At 44.4% G+C, this 15,925-nt stretch overlaps 2 protein-coding genes across 5 annotated transcripts in view; one reads left to right on the top strand and one right to left on the bottom strand.

Annotated features, from left to right (window-relative positions):
* Window positions 1-4,832: 4,832 nt before the first annotated feature.
* Morn2 (MORN repeat containing 2) lies at window positions 4,833-7,605 on the bottom strand. Its single transcript, XM_032908600.1, has 4 exons — window positions 7,557-7,605; window positions 7,280-7,410; window positions 6,412-6,548; window positions 4,833-5,072 (listed from the first exon to the last, which is right to left on the bottom strand). Exons 1-4 carry the CDS (start codon window positions 7,603-7,605, stop codon window positions 4,970-4,972), a joined length of 420 nt encoding a protein of 139 aa, XP_032764491.1. The 3' UTR covers window positions 4,833-4,969.
* Window positions 7,606-9,750: 2,145 nt separating this feature from the next.
* Dhx57 (DExH-box helicase 57) overlaps window positions 9,751-15,925 on the top strand; it is a 51,293-nt gene continuing 45,118 nt past the window's right edge. Inside the window, exon 1 of one of the 4 annotated variants that reach the window (XR_004388570.1) lies at window positions 9,751-10,034. Coding sequence is in view for 1 of the 4 variants with exons in the window: in XM_032908822.1 (XP_032764713.1) it covers window positions 9,756-10,034 (279 nt within the window). In the remaining 3 variants the exon portion in view is untranslated. The remainder of the gene's footprint in view (window positions 10,035-15,925) is intronic. The other 3 variants (XM_032908822.1, XM_032908819.1, XM_032908820.1) reach the window with 3 other exon arrangements.

Below are 15,925 nucleotides of genomic sequence, written 5' to 3' on the forward strand. Positions count from 1 at the left end.
TACCATATCTGCCTTTATTGTGTTTGTCATTAGCCTGACTAGAAAGGCCTTTCAAAACGATTATTTAGAGAAAATTTGAATGCATCTTGTTGATGTTGTATTTATTCAATAAAGCATTTAATTGGTGCTGAGTGTGAACTGGACCCTGTTGCTAAGCCTCAGCAAGCAATCAACCCAGGTAGGGTTAACCGCCCCCCAGTAAAATTGCCATATTGCACATCTTAATGAAGTTTGAATGTTAAATAAAATTGTATATTCACTTTAAAAAGAAAAGAATGTCAAGCATGTCTATGTGTTTTGCTCAAATCCACCCCCACAGTCCCCTCCCCACCATGTGCTTTTCCCTCCTGACTTCATGTGCTTTTATAAACCCCATGGATGTGCACGCACGAGTGTAGGACCCTCTACAGGAGGACAGGCAGCTTCTCAGGCGCTGCCCTCTGAAGAAAAGCGGCTGCTTCTCCCCAGCAGCCATCAGTGGTTAACACCATCTCACCTGGGGTAGCCTCACGTGCCCCTCCTCAATCCAGGCGAGGATTTTTGGCTGACTTTCTTTTCTTCTTTCTTCCCTCCTTTCTTCTCTTTCTTTCCCACTCTGTTACTTGCTCTGTGATGCAGAGGTTCTAGTTTGGTCTACGCTTCTTGTCTGTTCTCACACTGCTTGCCTGTGAATTTTGGTGCCATACCAAACCAAGGCCATATATCACATGAGATACATCCCTGAGATACGAAGATGTTTCAATGTACGAAAACCAGCCAGTTTAATATAACATATGAACAGAATAAAGGACTTAAAAACACATACTCAGGGCTGAAGAGACGGCTCAGCCCTCGAGAATAATTTCTGATCCTGCAGAAGACCCAATCTTGGTTCCCAGCACTCACACTGGGCAGCTCACAACTGTCTGTAACTCCGGCTCCATTCTCCAGAGGAATCTAATGTCTTCTTCTGGCCTCCCCAGCCCCCACCTCACAAAATTAAACATATATATTCTAAAATGACATAATTGCCCTCCTGTGGTGTCACAGGCCTTTAATCCCAGCACTCTAGAGGTCAAGGCAGATGGATCTTTGTGAGTTTTAAGTCTACAGAGCAGCAGGGGCTACACAGAGAAACCCTATCTTGAGAAAATGAACGACAAAAAACTTTAATCTGAAAAATATATAGGGAACACTTAATAATTTGAGAATTAAAATATAAAAAAACAAGCTAGGTGTGACAATGCCCACCTGTAATTCCAGAACTCAGGAGACAGAGACAAAAGGATTGTGAGTTTGAAGACAGCCTGGGCTGTGTAAGTTCCAGGCCAGTCTAAGCCACAGAGTAAGTGCCTGTCTCAGAAAGACAAAAACAAGAAAAGGAGGAGAAACAGATGTAAGGGAAAACCCAAGGCACTGCCCACTAGCTGACCCCAGACCCAGACAGACCCAGACCCAGACCCAGACCCAGACCCAGACCCAGACCCAGACCCAGACCCAGACCCACACACACGACCACACACCGGACCACACACACCACACACACACACCACCCGACACACACCACCCGGACCGGACCCACACACACCCGGACACACACACACACACCCGGACCCACCAAAGACACACACAGACACACAGACACACACCCGGACCACACCCACACCACCCACACACACACACACACACACACACACACACACAGAGACACACAGACAGAAAGACAGACCCACACACACACACACACACACACACACACACACACACACACACAGAGACACACAGACACACACACCATGAGCACACGCACACACACCACACATACCACACAGAGGCACACAGACACACACACCATGAGCACACGCACACACACCACACACACACACACACACCATGAGCATACACACACACACACCACACACAGACACAAACACACACACACCACACACACACACACACACACAGACACACACACCACACAGAGACACACACACACACACACACAGACACACACACATACACACCACACAGACACACACACACACACACACCCCACACAGACACACACACACACCACACACAGACACACGCACACACACACACACACACACATACACACACACACACACCACAGACACACACACAAACATACACACATAGAACATAGACATACACAAACACAGACACATGGACACACACAGACACACACACCACACACAGACACACACCCCCAGACACACACATACACACCACACAGACACACACACACCCCACACAGAGACAAACAGACACACACACATACACACCAGACACACACACACACACTGACACATACACACCAGACACACACACACATACACCATGAGCACACACACACACACCACACAGAGACACACAGACACAGACACACACACACACACACACACACACACACACACGCACCATGAGCACACATATATGTGCACACACATTTAAGCAAATAGATGTAAAAGAGAAAACAATTGGACCAGGCAGGCGTGGTGGCATATGCCTTTAGGCAGTGGATCTCCGTGATTTCGAGGCCAGCCTGGTCTACATGATCAATGTAGACGAAAGATGGTTCAGAGATTAAAAGCACAGGTTGTTCTTACAGAGGATTCAAGTTCAAATCGCACCACCATTTGTACCTCCATCCAGTAGACCCAATGCCAATCTCTGACCTCCACAGGAACTGCATGACATCATAGTGCACAGAGGTACATACAGGCAAAAGATCCATACACATAAAATAATAACAATTTTTAAAAAGTAAGTTCCAGGGGTACATGTGATCCCTGGTCTCAAAAAGAAAAGAAAAATAGATAAGGAAGTCAGAGGAAGGGAGGAGAAGGAGGAAACGAGAAAAGAAATGACTCAGTTAACATCTGGACTAAGAAGCTGAGAAGATGCTTTTCCAAAAAGATACGAAAAGCCCTGTGAGTGTGAAAAGGCTCTGTTCACAAACCTCTGAGGTACGAAAAGCCCTGTGAGCGTGCAAAGGGCTCTGTTCACAAACCTCTGAGGTACGAAAAGCCCTGTGAGCGTGCAAAGGGCTCTGTTCACAAACCTCTGAGGTACGAAAAGCCCTGTGAGCGTGCAAAGGGCTCTGTTCACAAATCTCTGAGGTACAACCAAAGCCACAACATTCTACCCCCTTGTACATGTCGGGGTGGCTAACAGCAAAACCACAAAACTATTCCAGATGCTAACAAAACTAAAGCCAAACCAGCTGCACAGGACTGCTGCCAAGCTGGCATGCAGGAGGAAGAGAGAGGACAATCATGAGTTGAGGATAGCCTGGGCTATACAGTCGAGTGTCAAGCCATCTTAGACGGATCCACTACCTACCACCATCGTCAACAGTAAGAAGAAAGACGTCACTAAGGATGTGGAAAAGGTTGAATCCTCACATAGTGTGAGTAGGAACACACTATGGAAAACCAGCTTGGAGGGTCCTCTGAGACAAAAACAGACCTACTGTGTGACCCATCAATCCTCCTGGGAACTTATGCACACGAGTTGAAATCAGCATCTCCAACAGAAGATTTGAGTGAACATTTCTTTTTTTTTTTTTTTTTTCCAGAGCTTGGGACCGAACCCAGGGCCTTGCGTGTGCTAGGCAAGCGCTCTACCGCTGATCTAAATCCCCAGCCCCTTGAGTGAACATTTCTATGCTCACTGAGGCACGTTGACAATAGCCAAGCTTAGATCACCCAGTAAGAGAGACAGAAACTGTCTGTTCATATAATGGAATACTGCTCAGCTTTTTATGAAGGGAATTCTGAAATATAACAGCTGACCACTCAGGATATTATAAGGGCCAGTCAGATGCTGTGTCATTTCTATAAGGCATGTAAAATATTCAAGTTCCTAGAACCAAAGCGTAGACAGTGGTTGAAGCAGGAAACGGCAGTGGCTAATCTCTGTGGTAAAGGGTCAGTCGAGCAGAAGCTCTGAGGACGTGCTGCACAACATGGCAGCTGTAGTCATCAGCAATGCACTGCACTTACATTCTCCTTTAAAGACAGCTTTCATGTTAAGCTTTACCACAATTGTAAATCAACTCAGTGGGGACCAACTGATTGCACAATTTAAAGGATAAGTCATGAAAAATGCTTTTCTTCCAAAATAACCCTGAAAGCCCAAGCTGGCAGGATGAGTAACAAAAGTCAGGCATGGAGTTAGACACTGACTTGGCCACTGTTTGGATAGTACTGCTCCATTTTTAAAACATGCATACACTCTGAATTGAGTCACACAATTTATTTAGTCATTTGCTAGTGAAAACACAATTCAAGAGTTGGAGAGATGGCTCAGTGGGCAAAGGACTTGCCTTGCAAGCATGAAGGCCCCGATTCCCTCTCCAGGCGTGCTGGCATGAGCCTGTGACAGCAGTGCTCAGCTGGGGGACGACAGAAATGGGGGAACCTCCTGGGGACTCACTGGCCACCCAAACGAGCAGAAACAGCAAGCTCCAGGTTCACTGAGAAACAAAACGAGGTAGAAAGATTAGATCTAGTGGCCAGCCATGGTTATAGAGTGAACCCATGTCTCTATGAAAAATAGATGAAAACTGATTGAAAAGGACTTTTTTCTTCTTTTTCTAGATGTGTAGCCATGGCTGTCCTGGAACTCAGGAGATCTGCTTGCCTCTCCTGAGTGCTGGGATTAAAAGCATGTACTACCACCACCTGGCCTGAAAAAGATATTTTAACATTAACTTCTGCCTTCCAAATGCACCTGCATGAACCAGTGCGCACACACAGGCATACAAGCATACAAGCACATATGCACATACATACACAGAAGCACACATGAGCACACACAAATACATATACAAGTTCCAAAAGGTGTAAGCGCATGACAGCTTTATTAGTGGACTTACAGAGGAGGCAGCTTACTTTAGCTCAAGGTTCGGTCGCTCTGCCCAAGGGGAGTTGCATGGCCACATCTGAGCATTAACGCAGCTCGTCTACATGTAGAGCTTCAGCTTCAGGCCGGGAGCAGCTGTGAAGTGGAAGTTACCACTCCACTGCAGTCCCTGGATATCAGTGTATTCTCCCTCACCTTCTACCCTGCAAAAGTGAGACGTAGGCTGGCTCATTCACAGTCCAGACACAAACTATGTGAACTGCTGTGCTGTACCCTCTGTCTAATGTACTGTCTAAGGTAACTTCCCACTTCTAATTCCTATTAAACACCAGTGTCCTGCTTCCATACATGAGGAAAACACTATTTCAAACAAACACTGTCTCTAGGCAATATGGGTGCTCATGATTTCAGGGTCAAATAAGCCGGAGGTGCTGTGCTTGGGTGGTGGTCCTTCCATCCACTTCAGTGGTGAAAACGCTCTCCTATGAACAGGCTTCATCCCAGAGGTCAGCTTTTCCTCCCTTCATTAACGTAAGTGGGAATAGTTCATGTGTCCTTGTTACAGCAATGGAGTCCTAGAAATGTGTCACACTGACTTCATAACAATTAGCATTTTCATTCTAGGTATGTGAAAGGAATATTTATAAATAAATCTTATTTTCTTTTTGAGACAGAGTCTCCTGTAGTCAAGGTTGGTCTCAAACTCTCCATGTGGCCCGCCCTTAACTCTCAGAACTCTCAGGTGCTAGGATTATAAGCTTGAGCTGCCCCCTATGCCTGATTTTACGTGATGTAGGATTTGAACCGAAGGCTTCGTGAATACTAGACAAGCACTCTATCAACTAAGCTGCATCCCCAGCCTCGTATGAACTTTGGGTGACCTGGTATGAAATGAGATTCAGCTGATAACTATGCTTATGCTTTGGTCCCCTTTTATTTTTTCTGAAGTCATATGCTCAGAGAGGACACTAGTAGGTCCACATCTAGTGTTAACATTATCTAATCTCAATATTTAAAACTATCATAACAAAATATTCATACACATCAGGTCAGGATGAAGTGAATCGTTATGAAATTAACCATGGGAGTTATCTTAGGGGAAAATTATTCTTGGACTAAATTTTTTTAAGAATCACACATTTCTCACTCACCCTACACTAACAGAGACCACAGAGGCTGAGGTAGAAATTTAATGATTAGCAAGGCCTGGTGGTGTATGCCTTTAATCCTAGCACTGGGGAGGCAGGGGCAGGTGGATTTCTGAGTTCAAGGCCAGCCCAATCCACAGGGTGAGTTCTGGGACAGCCAGGGCTGCACAGAGAACGTCTGTGTTGGGAGGTGGCCGTTTAATAACCTTTACCAAGAACAATACTGCACTTTGCAAGGCTACAGTGGTTACAGCCTCCCCTCTTACATTCCTCAGCCATTTGTGGAGCTCAAATATATCACAAAGGCTATTTAGCACTAATTAAATACATTACTTAACAAGCATGACTGAAGAGAATCTTCTAGAATTTAATTATTCTTGAAATGCAAAGTTACCTATTTTCATTGAAGTTTCCAGTGTACTTTGCCCCAGTTGGGAATGTGTAAGTCCCCAGTCCATGAAACATGTTGTCCTTAAACTGTCCTTCATACACAGCTCCCGAAAAATGTTCAAGTCTTCCAAAGCCATTCATCTGATTGTAAGAAAGGAAATGCTCAGAAAGCAGCCTTCTCTACACATGCAATCTCCTCAGCAACATCTCCATTCACTTCGTATCACTTCCTGTTCCCACAGAGCAGACATTTCTACCATTATCCTGCCCCATCCCATCCCGCCCCATCCCCAACCCAGCTGACTACAAGGTTCAGTGAGTAAGAGTGCTTGCTCTCAGGCCTGACATCCTAAGGTTGATCCCAGGGAATAGAGAGAACCTTCTCACTTTATGCTAAATAGATATGATGCTTTCTTAAATGTGAATTTGTATTCAAGTAGACCTAGGTACACATTCCCACTTTATTACTCACCATCTGTATAAGAAACCTGAGTCTGACATCTCATCTACAAAAAAGGAGGTTTAATGGTGCCTTTCTCATGAGATTGTCAAGAAGATTAAACAGGGAAAAAATTAATGTGTTTGGCTTTACTCAATGAATGGAAGCTGAGAAAGATATTAGCTCTATTCGTGAGATTAATATTATGTGTAGAATAATAGACACTAAGTAAAAACATTTATCTTCATTATAGACTCTAGTTTGAACACAGGTCTTGCACATAGCCCAGCAATCTGGGCTCCTCATGCCTTAGCCTCCTACATAGTGAGATTACAGCTTTAATAAATGCCCTTCTGACTGGAATGAAGTGCTTGGAATCACTTAGTCCATAGGGTTATTTACCCACTACGAGAGCTATGGATGATAAGGATACCTTGTCATCTTTCCAGCTTCCTGTGTAGACAATCCCATTAGGCGTGGTGTGGGTGCCTGTTCCGTTTCTCTCACAGATCCCAGAGGCAGTTCTTGTGCAGTCCCCGTCTGGTGAGAAAGGAAGCCCAGAGCCTGAAATGAGGACTGTGGGCTAGGGGATGTAACAGTTATGTTGAAGCCAATTCACAACCGCCCCGCACCCCAAATGTGGGTTTTGGTTGGTCTTTTGTTTTCTAGCTTCCTAGGACTAAAACTAAGAGTCAGTGTAGATGGCAGACTCCGCAGGTTTTTAAGGTAGAATCTATTTTGACTTAAATGACTATTCATCCGATGGGATGTCTGTTATTTAAGTGGGATAATATACCAATACAAGTGTAAAAACAAGTTAAATTTCCTATATGAAAAGGTAATTAAAATGCATGCTTACCGTATGTGTCTCCATTGGGAAATATAAATTTTATCTTGAACACTTCTAAAGATGCTTTAAGAGATTGGGGAAAATAAAGGTAAGTTTAAATAGGTTAATATCACAAGACCTACAGTAAATGTGCTTTCAGCACTAGTCAGACAAATTCTCTTCACACAGTCACAAGCACTTCCTCACTGGCATTTCTACTGTCTGGTGTAGCATCCTGAGGGAATAAATTATCTTGCCTAGATGGTCTATTTTCATTTATTTGATAAGATTTTATTTGTATAAATGTAGCTTTTTATTAGCTGGGCGGTGGCCCATGTTTTAGTGATGCTTATCAGATTACCAAATCTGTTTACAGCGCCCCAGCGACCATGCTGTACTCTCCTGGAAACGTGCGTGTCTGCTTTGGTTGGAAACAGAATACAGCGGTGCGTTTGCTGACATTGGGCTAAGTCAGCTCTGTCACTTTCTCTGGCCTTAGAAAAATGGCTTACACCTCAAGTTTTTCCTTCCTCCCATTGACTAAAAGGATGAAGCCATGTAAGCCACGCAGGCTAATGTCTAACTCTGTAGATGCTACCCAGCTCAGATATGGCCTCTCTGCGGTCTTTCTGATTTCTCCTCATCCCTACACTCCTCTAGTCCCAGACTCAGGGTCCTATTAAAACAATGCTATGTGTTTGTCTCGTGTCACAGTCACCATAGAGCAGTTAGATCTCCTCTCACCACCTCACTCAGGATTGACTACTGACAGAAAATGCTTATCTAGGGGACGAATGGCTCTCGAGACACAACCATTAGACACCGGCTAAGCAAGACACGACTAAACACAATCGATCATACAGGAAATGGAGCAGTTCTCAACTGCTCTTCAAATTTCCACGTTCGATGGGTACAGTCTTGTGCAGTTTTATCTTGGGGAAATTTTTCCCATTTTTATTTATTTATTTATTTATTTATTTATTTATTTATTTATTTATTTATTTTGTTTTCAGTAATGTTTTCTGGCTGATATTCGCGAGAGAGTAATACTTTGAACACGACTGAAAGGAAATCTAAGAGAGAGCACGTCTTTTAAAGAGCTGTGTCACACCGGTGTTTGGGCCCTCTGCTGAAAAGGCAGAGAGAAGTCTCAAATGCCTTTTGTGCCCTCTAGTGTTACAAATATGGGGCAGCACTGGATCATGTGAATGAGATCATATCTTCCACCTGCTGCATGATATGCTTTGGTGGCTTTATCAAAGATGGTTTCAATATTACTCAGGATGTTTTCTTTCTAGATGATTTGAAAGCTAAATAATATACACATACATACATACATACACACATATATGTATATGTATATACTTATATACGTATATATATTGTGCTGGTACCCTAATGGTCACAGACCTGTCCTGTTTTCTGGTTGTTTGGTGGTGTTTGCCTGTTTGTTTGTTTTTAAGGTGAGGCTGGACATCTACGATTTTGTTCCTATGACTACAGGACCTGGAAAAGCTGTTGTTATTGATGCATAGCACACTGCTATTATTTGTCTTAATACATATTTATAAATATATTTATATAGATATTTTCACCTTTAAGTTTAATTTTTTTAAACTGCATTTGTGCTTTCAAGTTTGGGATGGGGAAGCACCCGGGTTCACCGTGTTGAGCTGTCGTTGTACAGAAATCGGCAGCCATATTAGTCTAGAAACATTAGGCCTACTTTCTTTTCCATTTGCACAGGGGTTACTTCACTGAGGTGAAGCCTTATCCGTGTGAGTTCGATTACTAATAAAATGTCCTCTAAATAAAGGGGTGACGTTTTCACATTCAAATCTCTGGATTATGTGAGTTAGAAAGAATCTCTGCGATTGTTCTGGCACCATAAAGGAAACAAATCCAGAGATAACAGCGAACCAACGACAGACTCGGAGGTCCAGACCATATCTCCGGATTCCCCGACACCGGGCTGTCGCTGCCCTCCACCCCATTGTGAACGCTGCAGCTGGCTCCCGGTCCGTCGGCTCCAGGTGAAGGCGCCCTTCCCTAGAGGCCTGGGAGGAAGCGCACTCACTTGATGGAGACGTGTAGGACAGGCTTTCGCGACTCAGCGATTCCCCTAGGCTCGCCAGCTCGGCAGGCTGGAGGGAGCTGGGCGCTAGGACAGAGCGGGCCTCGGTTGCTGGGGCGACCGGGCGACCTCTCACCCGGAAGCAAACATGCAAGGAGCCAATCGGAAGACGCCTGGGCGGGGCAGCTGCTGCGGGTGAGGTCCAAGAAGGAGGCCGAACCCAGCCCGGACCCCGACCCTGGGTGCCGCCTCCTGAGCTCTGAGGCCAGCGACGCTACGAGCCAGGTACGGCCTGACGTGGCGTGTGCGGGGCCGCGCGGGTTCGAGGTTGCCAGGCCTGCCTGCCGCCTCCCTTCTCCAGAGCTCACATCCGAGGACCGTCCTGCCCCGATGGTTCTGTCTGTCAGCTCCCGGCCAGTGAACCAGGGCCAACAGGATCCTGGGACCCAGGATCTGCAGTCGAGGTCGTCCACGCCCGAGGCTCCGAGCAGGGTTGGATAGGAGGGGCCCCCAGCCCCGTTTCCTGTCTGTGGCTCTGTGTCGACCCGAGGGGCTATTTGGGGAGAGGGTTGGAGAAGATGAATGTTGAAGAAAGGAACTTTGCATGACTAGATATCTGAATGGAGCCGCGTGATGTATAGTAGTCAGAGGTTTGCCTGGGAGGCAAGCGGAGTGGGTTCATTTTCATCACCTCAGCTTGATGATGCTGGACGTGGGAGCCAAACTTGGATGTGAAACAAAGGATCCTTTTAGAGCCAAACTTAGATCCAGTGTCTACGGTGAAGAAGATGAAATCTTCGCAGGCTAGATAGATAGTGGAATTCTCCCCTGTGGATTATACAATCTAATTTGTATTCTACAGTAAACGTCTGGGGAATGTGGTATCTGGGGAACTTGGTATCGCATGCCGCTATAATCGGCATACAATAATCTCGTTTCAAATTTTTGTGTGAAAATCACAGCTCAAGTTGAAAATGTAACCTTTTCTGTGTTGGTGTGAGGCAACCTGTTTTAAAATCAGTACAGAATCTTCTTGCCTTTCTTTCAACCATGAATTGACCCCGGCTGGGTGGTTTGGGTGGTGAGATGTTTGATGTATGTTTTCCTTTCTTCCTACATTAAAACAAACAAACAAAAACACGATATGCAGCGGGGCGTGGTAGTGCATGCCTTTGAAGGCAGAGACAGATGAATCTCTATAAATTCGAGTCCAGCCTGGTCTACAAAGGAGTTCCAGGACAGCCAGGGCTACACAGAGAAACCCTGTCTGGAAAGACAGAGGGGGAGGGGGGAAAGGAGAGGGAAGGAGATGTGTGTGTGTGTGTGTGTGTGTGTGTGTGTGTGTGTGTGTGTGTGTGTGTGTAATTATTGATGCACAGCATTAGAGAACTTAATTTGTGCTATTTCTTCAGTCACATATTAATCATTTAATGTCATTATGGTTTTGTGAGTGTGTGTATATCCTGCTGTCTTTAGAGAACTTGTAGTTTGGACTTCTGTTCTTACCTAATGAGGATCTGGGATTAGAGAGAAGTTGAAACAATCATATGTTGTTGTTGTTTGGTTGGTTGGTTGGTTTTGGTTTTGTTTTTAAGACAGAGTTTTCTCTGTGTAACCCTGACTGGCTTGGAACTCACTCTGTAGACCAGATTGACTTCCAACTCACAGATCTGTCTGCCTCTGGAGTGTTGGGACTAAAGGCCTATGTCACCATTGCCTGGCAAGTTTTAAATCTTAAATTGAAAGAGAACATTATTTGTGTTTTGTTTGATTTCTATATGGTGTTTGGCCATTGGGGGGGGGGTCCTACTCACCAAGGAGAAAAAGTATCTGTCTTAGTCAGGGTTTTCTTTTTTTAAAAGATTTATTTTTTGTATGTGAGTGCACTCTCACTGTCTTCAGACACACCAGAAGGAGGCATTGGATCCCATTACAGATGGTTGTGAACTATCATGTGGTTACTGGGAATTGAACTCAGGACCTCTGGAAGAGCAGTCAGTGCTCTTAACCGCTGAGCCATCTCTCCAGCCCTCAGTCAGGGTTTCTATTCCTGCACAAAACATCATGACCAAGAAGCAAGTTGGGGAGGAAAGGGTTTATTCAGCTTACACTTCCACAATGCTGTAGATCACCAAAGGAAATCAGGACTGGAACTCAAACAGGTCAGGAAGCAGGAGCTGATGCAGAGGCCATGGAGGAATGTTACTTTCTGGCTTGCTTCCCCTGGCTTGTTCAGCTTGCTCTCTTATAGAACCCAAGACTACCAGCCCAGGGATGGTACCACCCACCCTATCACCCTTGATCACTATTTGAGAAAATGCCTTACAGCTGGATCTCATGGAGGCATTTCCTCAAGAGAGGCTCCTTTCTCTGTAATAACTCCAGCTTGTGTCAAGTTGACACACAAAACCAGCCAGTGCAGTGTCTTTCCAGAGCTAGCTAATGAACAACTCATCGGGTAACCTGCCATTTCATATGAAAACTAACCAGTCTTGGATTCAAATCCCAAATCACTACCTTTATCTACCATTCACACTGCATCTAATACTGAAGTCAGTCAGGTACCACAGTGAAGGAGAAGATGCAGTGGGGGAAGGATCATCAGTTATTAAAAAGTTTGCTGAAAGCTTTACTTAAACATACACACAGCATTCCACCAAAGCCATATACCCTATTAAGTATAAATTTCCTGCTGTATTTACACAAATCAGAAGTGACTCTTACTTCTGAGGAGCTAGCATTCTGTCCCAGAGTCTCCCTGGCACAGACACTTCCCTTCACCCTGCCCCTCAAAGCGATAGCCAATGGAGTTTCAGTGTAAACATGGCACGTCTTCCTCCCCAGAGTGTTTCAGCCACTGCATTTCTTTTCTCTAACCTGAATGCCTATAATAGTTTCCTATTACTTTCTGCATGCGCACTCTGGCCTTATCCCAACTCCCAGTCCAGGGCTCTAATTGATGTTCTGAGCTTGAAACCTTTGCATCTGTCATGGCTGCTGCTCCGAATGTTCTTTTCAAATATTTTTCATGGCTCACTGTCCTAGTCAGGGTCTCTATTCCTGCACAAACATCATGACCAAGAAGCAAGTTGGGGAGGAAAGGGTTTATGCAGCCTACACTTCCACATTGCTGTTCATCACCAAAGGAAGTCAGGACTGGAACTCAAGCAGGTCAGGAAGCAGGAGCTGATGCAGAGGCCATGGAGGGTGTTACTCACTGGCTTGCTTCCCCTGGCTTGTTCAGCTTGCTCTCTTATAGAACCCAGGACCACCAGCCCAGGGACGGCACCACCCGCAATGGGCTGGGTCCTTTCCCCTTGATCACTAGTTGAGAAAATGCCATACAGCTGGATCTCATGAAGGCGTTTCCACAACTGAGGCTCCTTTCTCTGTGATAACTCCAGCGTGTGTCAAATTGACACAGAAAATCAACCAGTACACTCACTTTTTCCATTTATTCATATATCCACTCATAGGTTATCCATAGAGGCAGTCATCAACTACTCTGTAATAGTCTTGTTTTAAAATTATTTTTATATTCTTTGAAATTATAATTTTGTCTCCCCCATCTCCTTTTCCTCCCTCTACCCCTCCCTTGTTTCTCCCTTGCTTTCTCTTGTATTCATGGTCTCCTTTTATCGTTGCTATATACATACATACATACATATTTGTGTGTATGTATGTAATACATATACTCCTAAATACATAAATACAACCTGCTCAGTCTGTATAATGTTACTTGTATGCATATGATCTCAGAGCTGACCACTTGGTTCTGAATAAACAGTTGAGGGGATTTTCCCTGAGGAAAAAACATTTCGCCTGTTCTCAACACTCTGCAGCTGCATGGAGTTCCTCATCTAGGGTTGAGGGCCCCTGAGCTTTCCCGCTTCTGTTAGCATTCATTTGTGTCCTTGTTCAGGTCTTATCTAGGCAGCCGTATTGATGAGACTTCACGGGTGTAGCCTCTCTGACATTTCTTGGAGATCAGTCTCACAGTAAACTTCTGTTCCTTTCACTCTTACAATCCTTTGTCCCTTTGTAGTGGGTCAGTTGGGAGTAGACACCACACAGTCTCTGTTCTCAGCATCTTGATCAGTTGCGAATTTCTGCCGTGGTTGTGTCTGTTGTAAAAGAGAGGCTTCTTTGAAGAGGGATGAGAACTGATAGATTTCAGAGCTCAAAGTAAAGTGACAGGAGACAGAAAGGGACTGGAGTCTGACCTCAGCAGGTGAAGCCATTCATTTCAAACCTCAAAGACACAGAAAGGGGTGTCTATTAGAGGAGAGGTGACGCTTGGAGTTGAGAGAGAGGCTTAGGGATGAGGAAGTTAATGCAGTTTCAGGGGCTGTGTGTGAGCCTCTCCTTCCTGGTATTGTCGGCTCAATGGAGTCAGCCTATCTTGGGGGACTGGCTATCTTGGGGGACTGGCTGTCTCAGCAAATCACTTCCTTTCTGTGGCTCATTGTAATGGTTTGAACAAGGTCAGCTGTAGCTTCATACACATTCTGTTTTTACAACTAAGGCATTTATCAAGAACTACACTTAACCTATGGCTATAAATATTTACAGTGCATTAGAAATTATATTAATTTAGTAAAGCAGCAGTTGTAAATTCTCCTCTAAGATCCATGACTTCAGTAGCCCTGAGTAGTTAGCTTGGTTTTTAGTACCAGGCATGATTTCCCCATGTTAATCAGGCTTTAATTCCAATTAGGGAGCTGTTGGTTACTACCAAGATATGCCTGCCATTACTACCCCCTAGGGTCACTGTGCCATGCTGGCTATTTTGTTTCATAGATGTTAAGGCTGGGTAAAACTATTGTTCACTTCCTTCTTTAGGAAGCTTGCAGGTGTTTTCTGGGACCATGATTGCTAGTCCTCAGGGAGGAGGCTTTCAGGTCAGATCAGCTCAGGTCCTCTGGGCCCTGTGTCTGAAGTGCATGGTGTCTTTAGCAAAGGGACTTATCTTCCACCTCTGGGGAACAACCATAAATCTATGCCTATAGATTGGATAGTATTTGTCCCCTCAAAAAACCCATGTTGAAATTGATTACCAGTACTTTAGGAGTTGGGTTCTTTAAGGCAGAGAAACCAGTCTCACAAGATAGTTACTGTAAAGCAGGCCATCCCTTGTGCTTTGACTCATCCTTAAGCTTTCTTTCTCCTCTGCCCTGCCAAGATCCAGTACAAAGACTCTGACTGTCCTCTGCTCAGATACCGTGTGCTGTGTACTTCCTCACTCTCAGAACTGTGAACCCAAACAAAGCTTCAGTCTATAAATCACTCAGTCTTAGGTATCCTGTTAAAGCAGAGGAAAACAGACTAAGACAGTCCTGATTGATTATATATCTGTTTATGATCTTCCATATCCTCTAGAAAGTAAGCTTCTTCACAAGGCACGAATGCTGTCTTAGCTTTAAATCTTCAAGATCTGGGGGCTGGAGAGATGGCTCAACGGTTAAGAGCACTGACTCTTCTTCCAGAGGTCCTGAGTTCAAATCCCAGCAACCACATGGTGGCTCACAACCATCTGTAATCATGTCTGGTGCCCTCTTCTAGTGTGCATGAAGACAGAGACAGTGTACTCATATACATAAAATAAATAAATATTTTAAATCTTCAAGACCTGCACATAAACTTTCAATTGATATTTGTAGAATCAATAAGTTCATGTGTGAATCTTCGTTCTTACATAAATTATTCATTGACCTTCATCCATTCCCCAGTACACGTTTAATCCTGCTTTCTGCAAGATACTTCAGATGCTAGGGGTAAGTAGCAATCAGAGTAGACATAGTCGCTGCCTCCAAAGAGCTTTCTAAGTGTAGGAAAGAAAGACAAAAAACACTCAGTACATATATAGAGCCATCTTTAAGATCTTGAAGAAAAAGTACCAAGAGCTCTAGTTTTACTTTCCATGTATTTGTGAGTTAACCAATTTTGTGCTTGCTTTTAATTTCTAATTTCATTTCATTTTAGTAGCAGAGCATGTTTTGTATAATTTCTGTCTTCTGAAAATGTAGTGAGGTAGCCAGGTAGGGGGGCTCAAAAGACAGAGGCATGAGGATCTCTGTGAGTTTAAAGACAAATCGAGATACATAGCCAAGGCTGTGAAACCCTATGTCCAAAAACCACCACCACCACCAATAACAACAAAAAATAGTGAGGTTTGT

This window comes from Rattus rattus, chromosome 7 (genome assembly GCF_011064425.1).
Source record: "Rattus rattus isolate New Zealand chromosome 7, Rrattus_CSIRO_v1, whole genome shotgun sequence".
NCBI classification, from domain to species: Eukaryota; Metazoa; Chordata; class Mammalia; order Rodentia; family Muridae; genus Rattus; species Rattus rattus.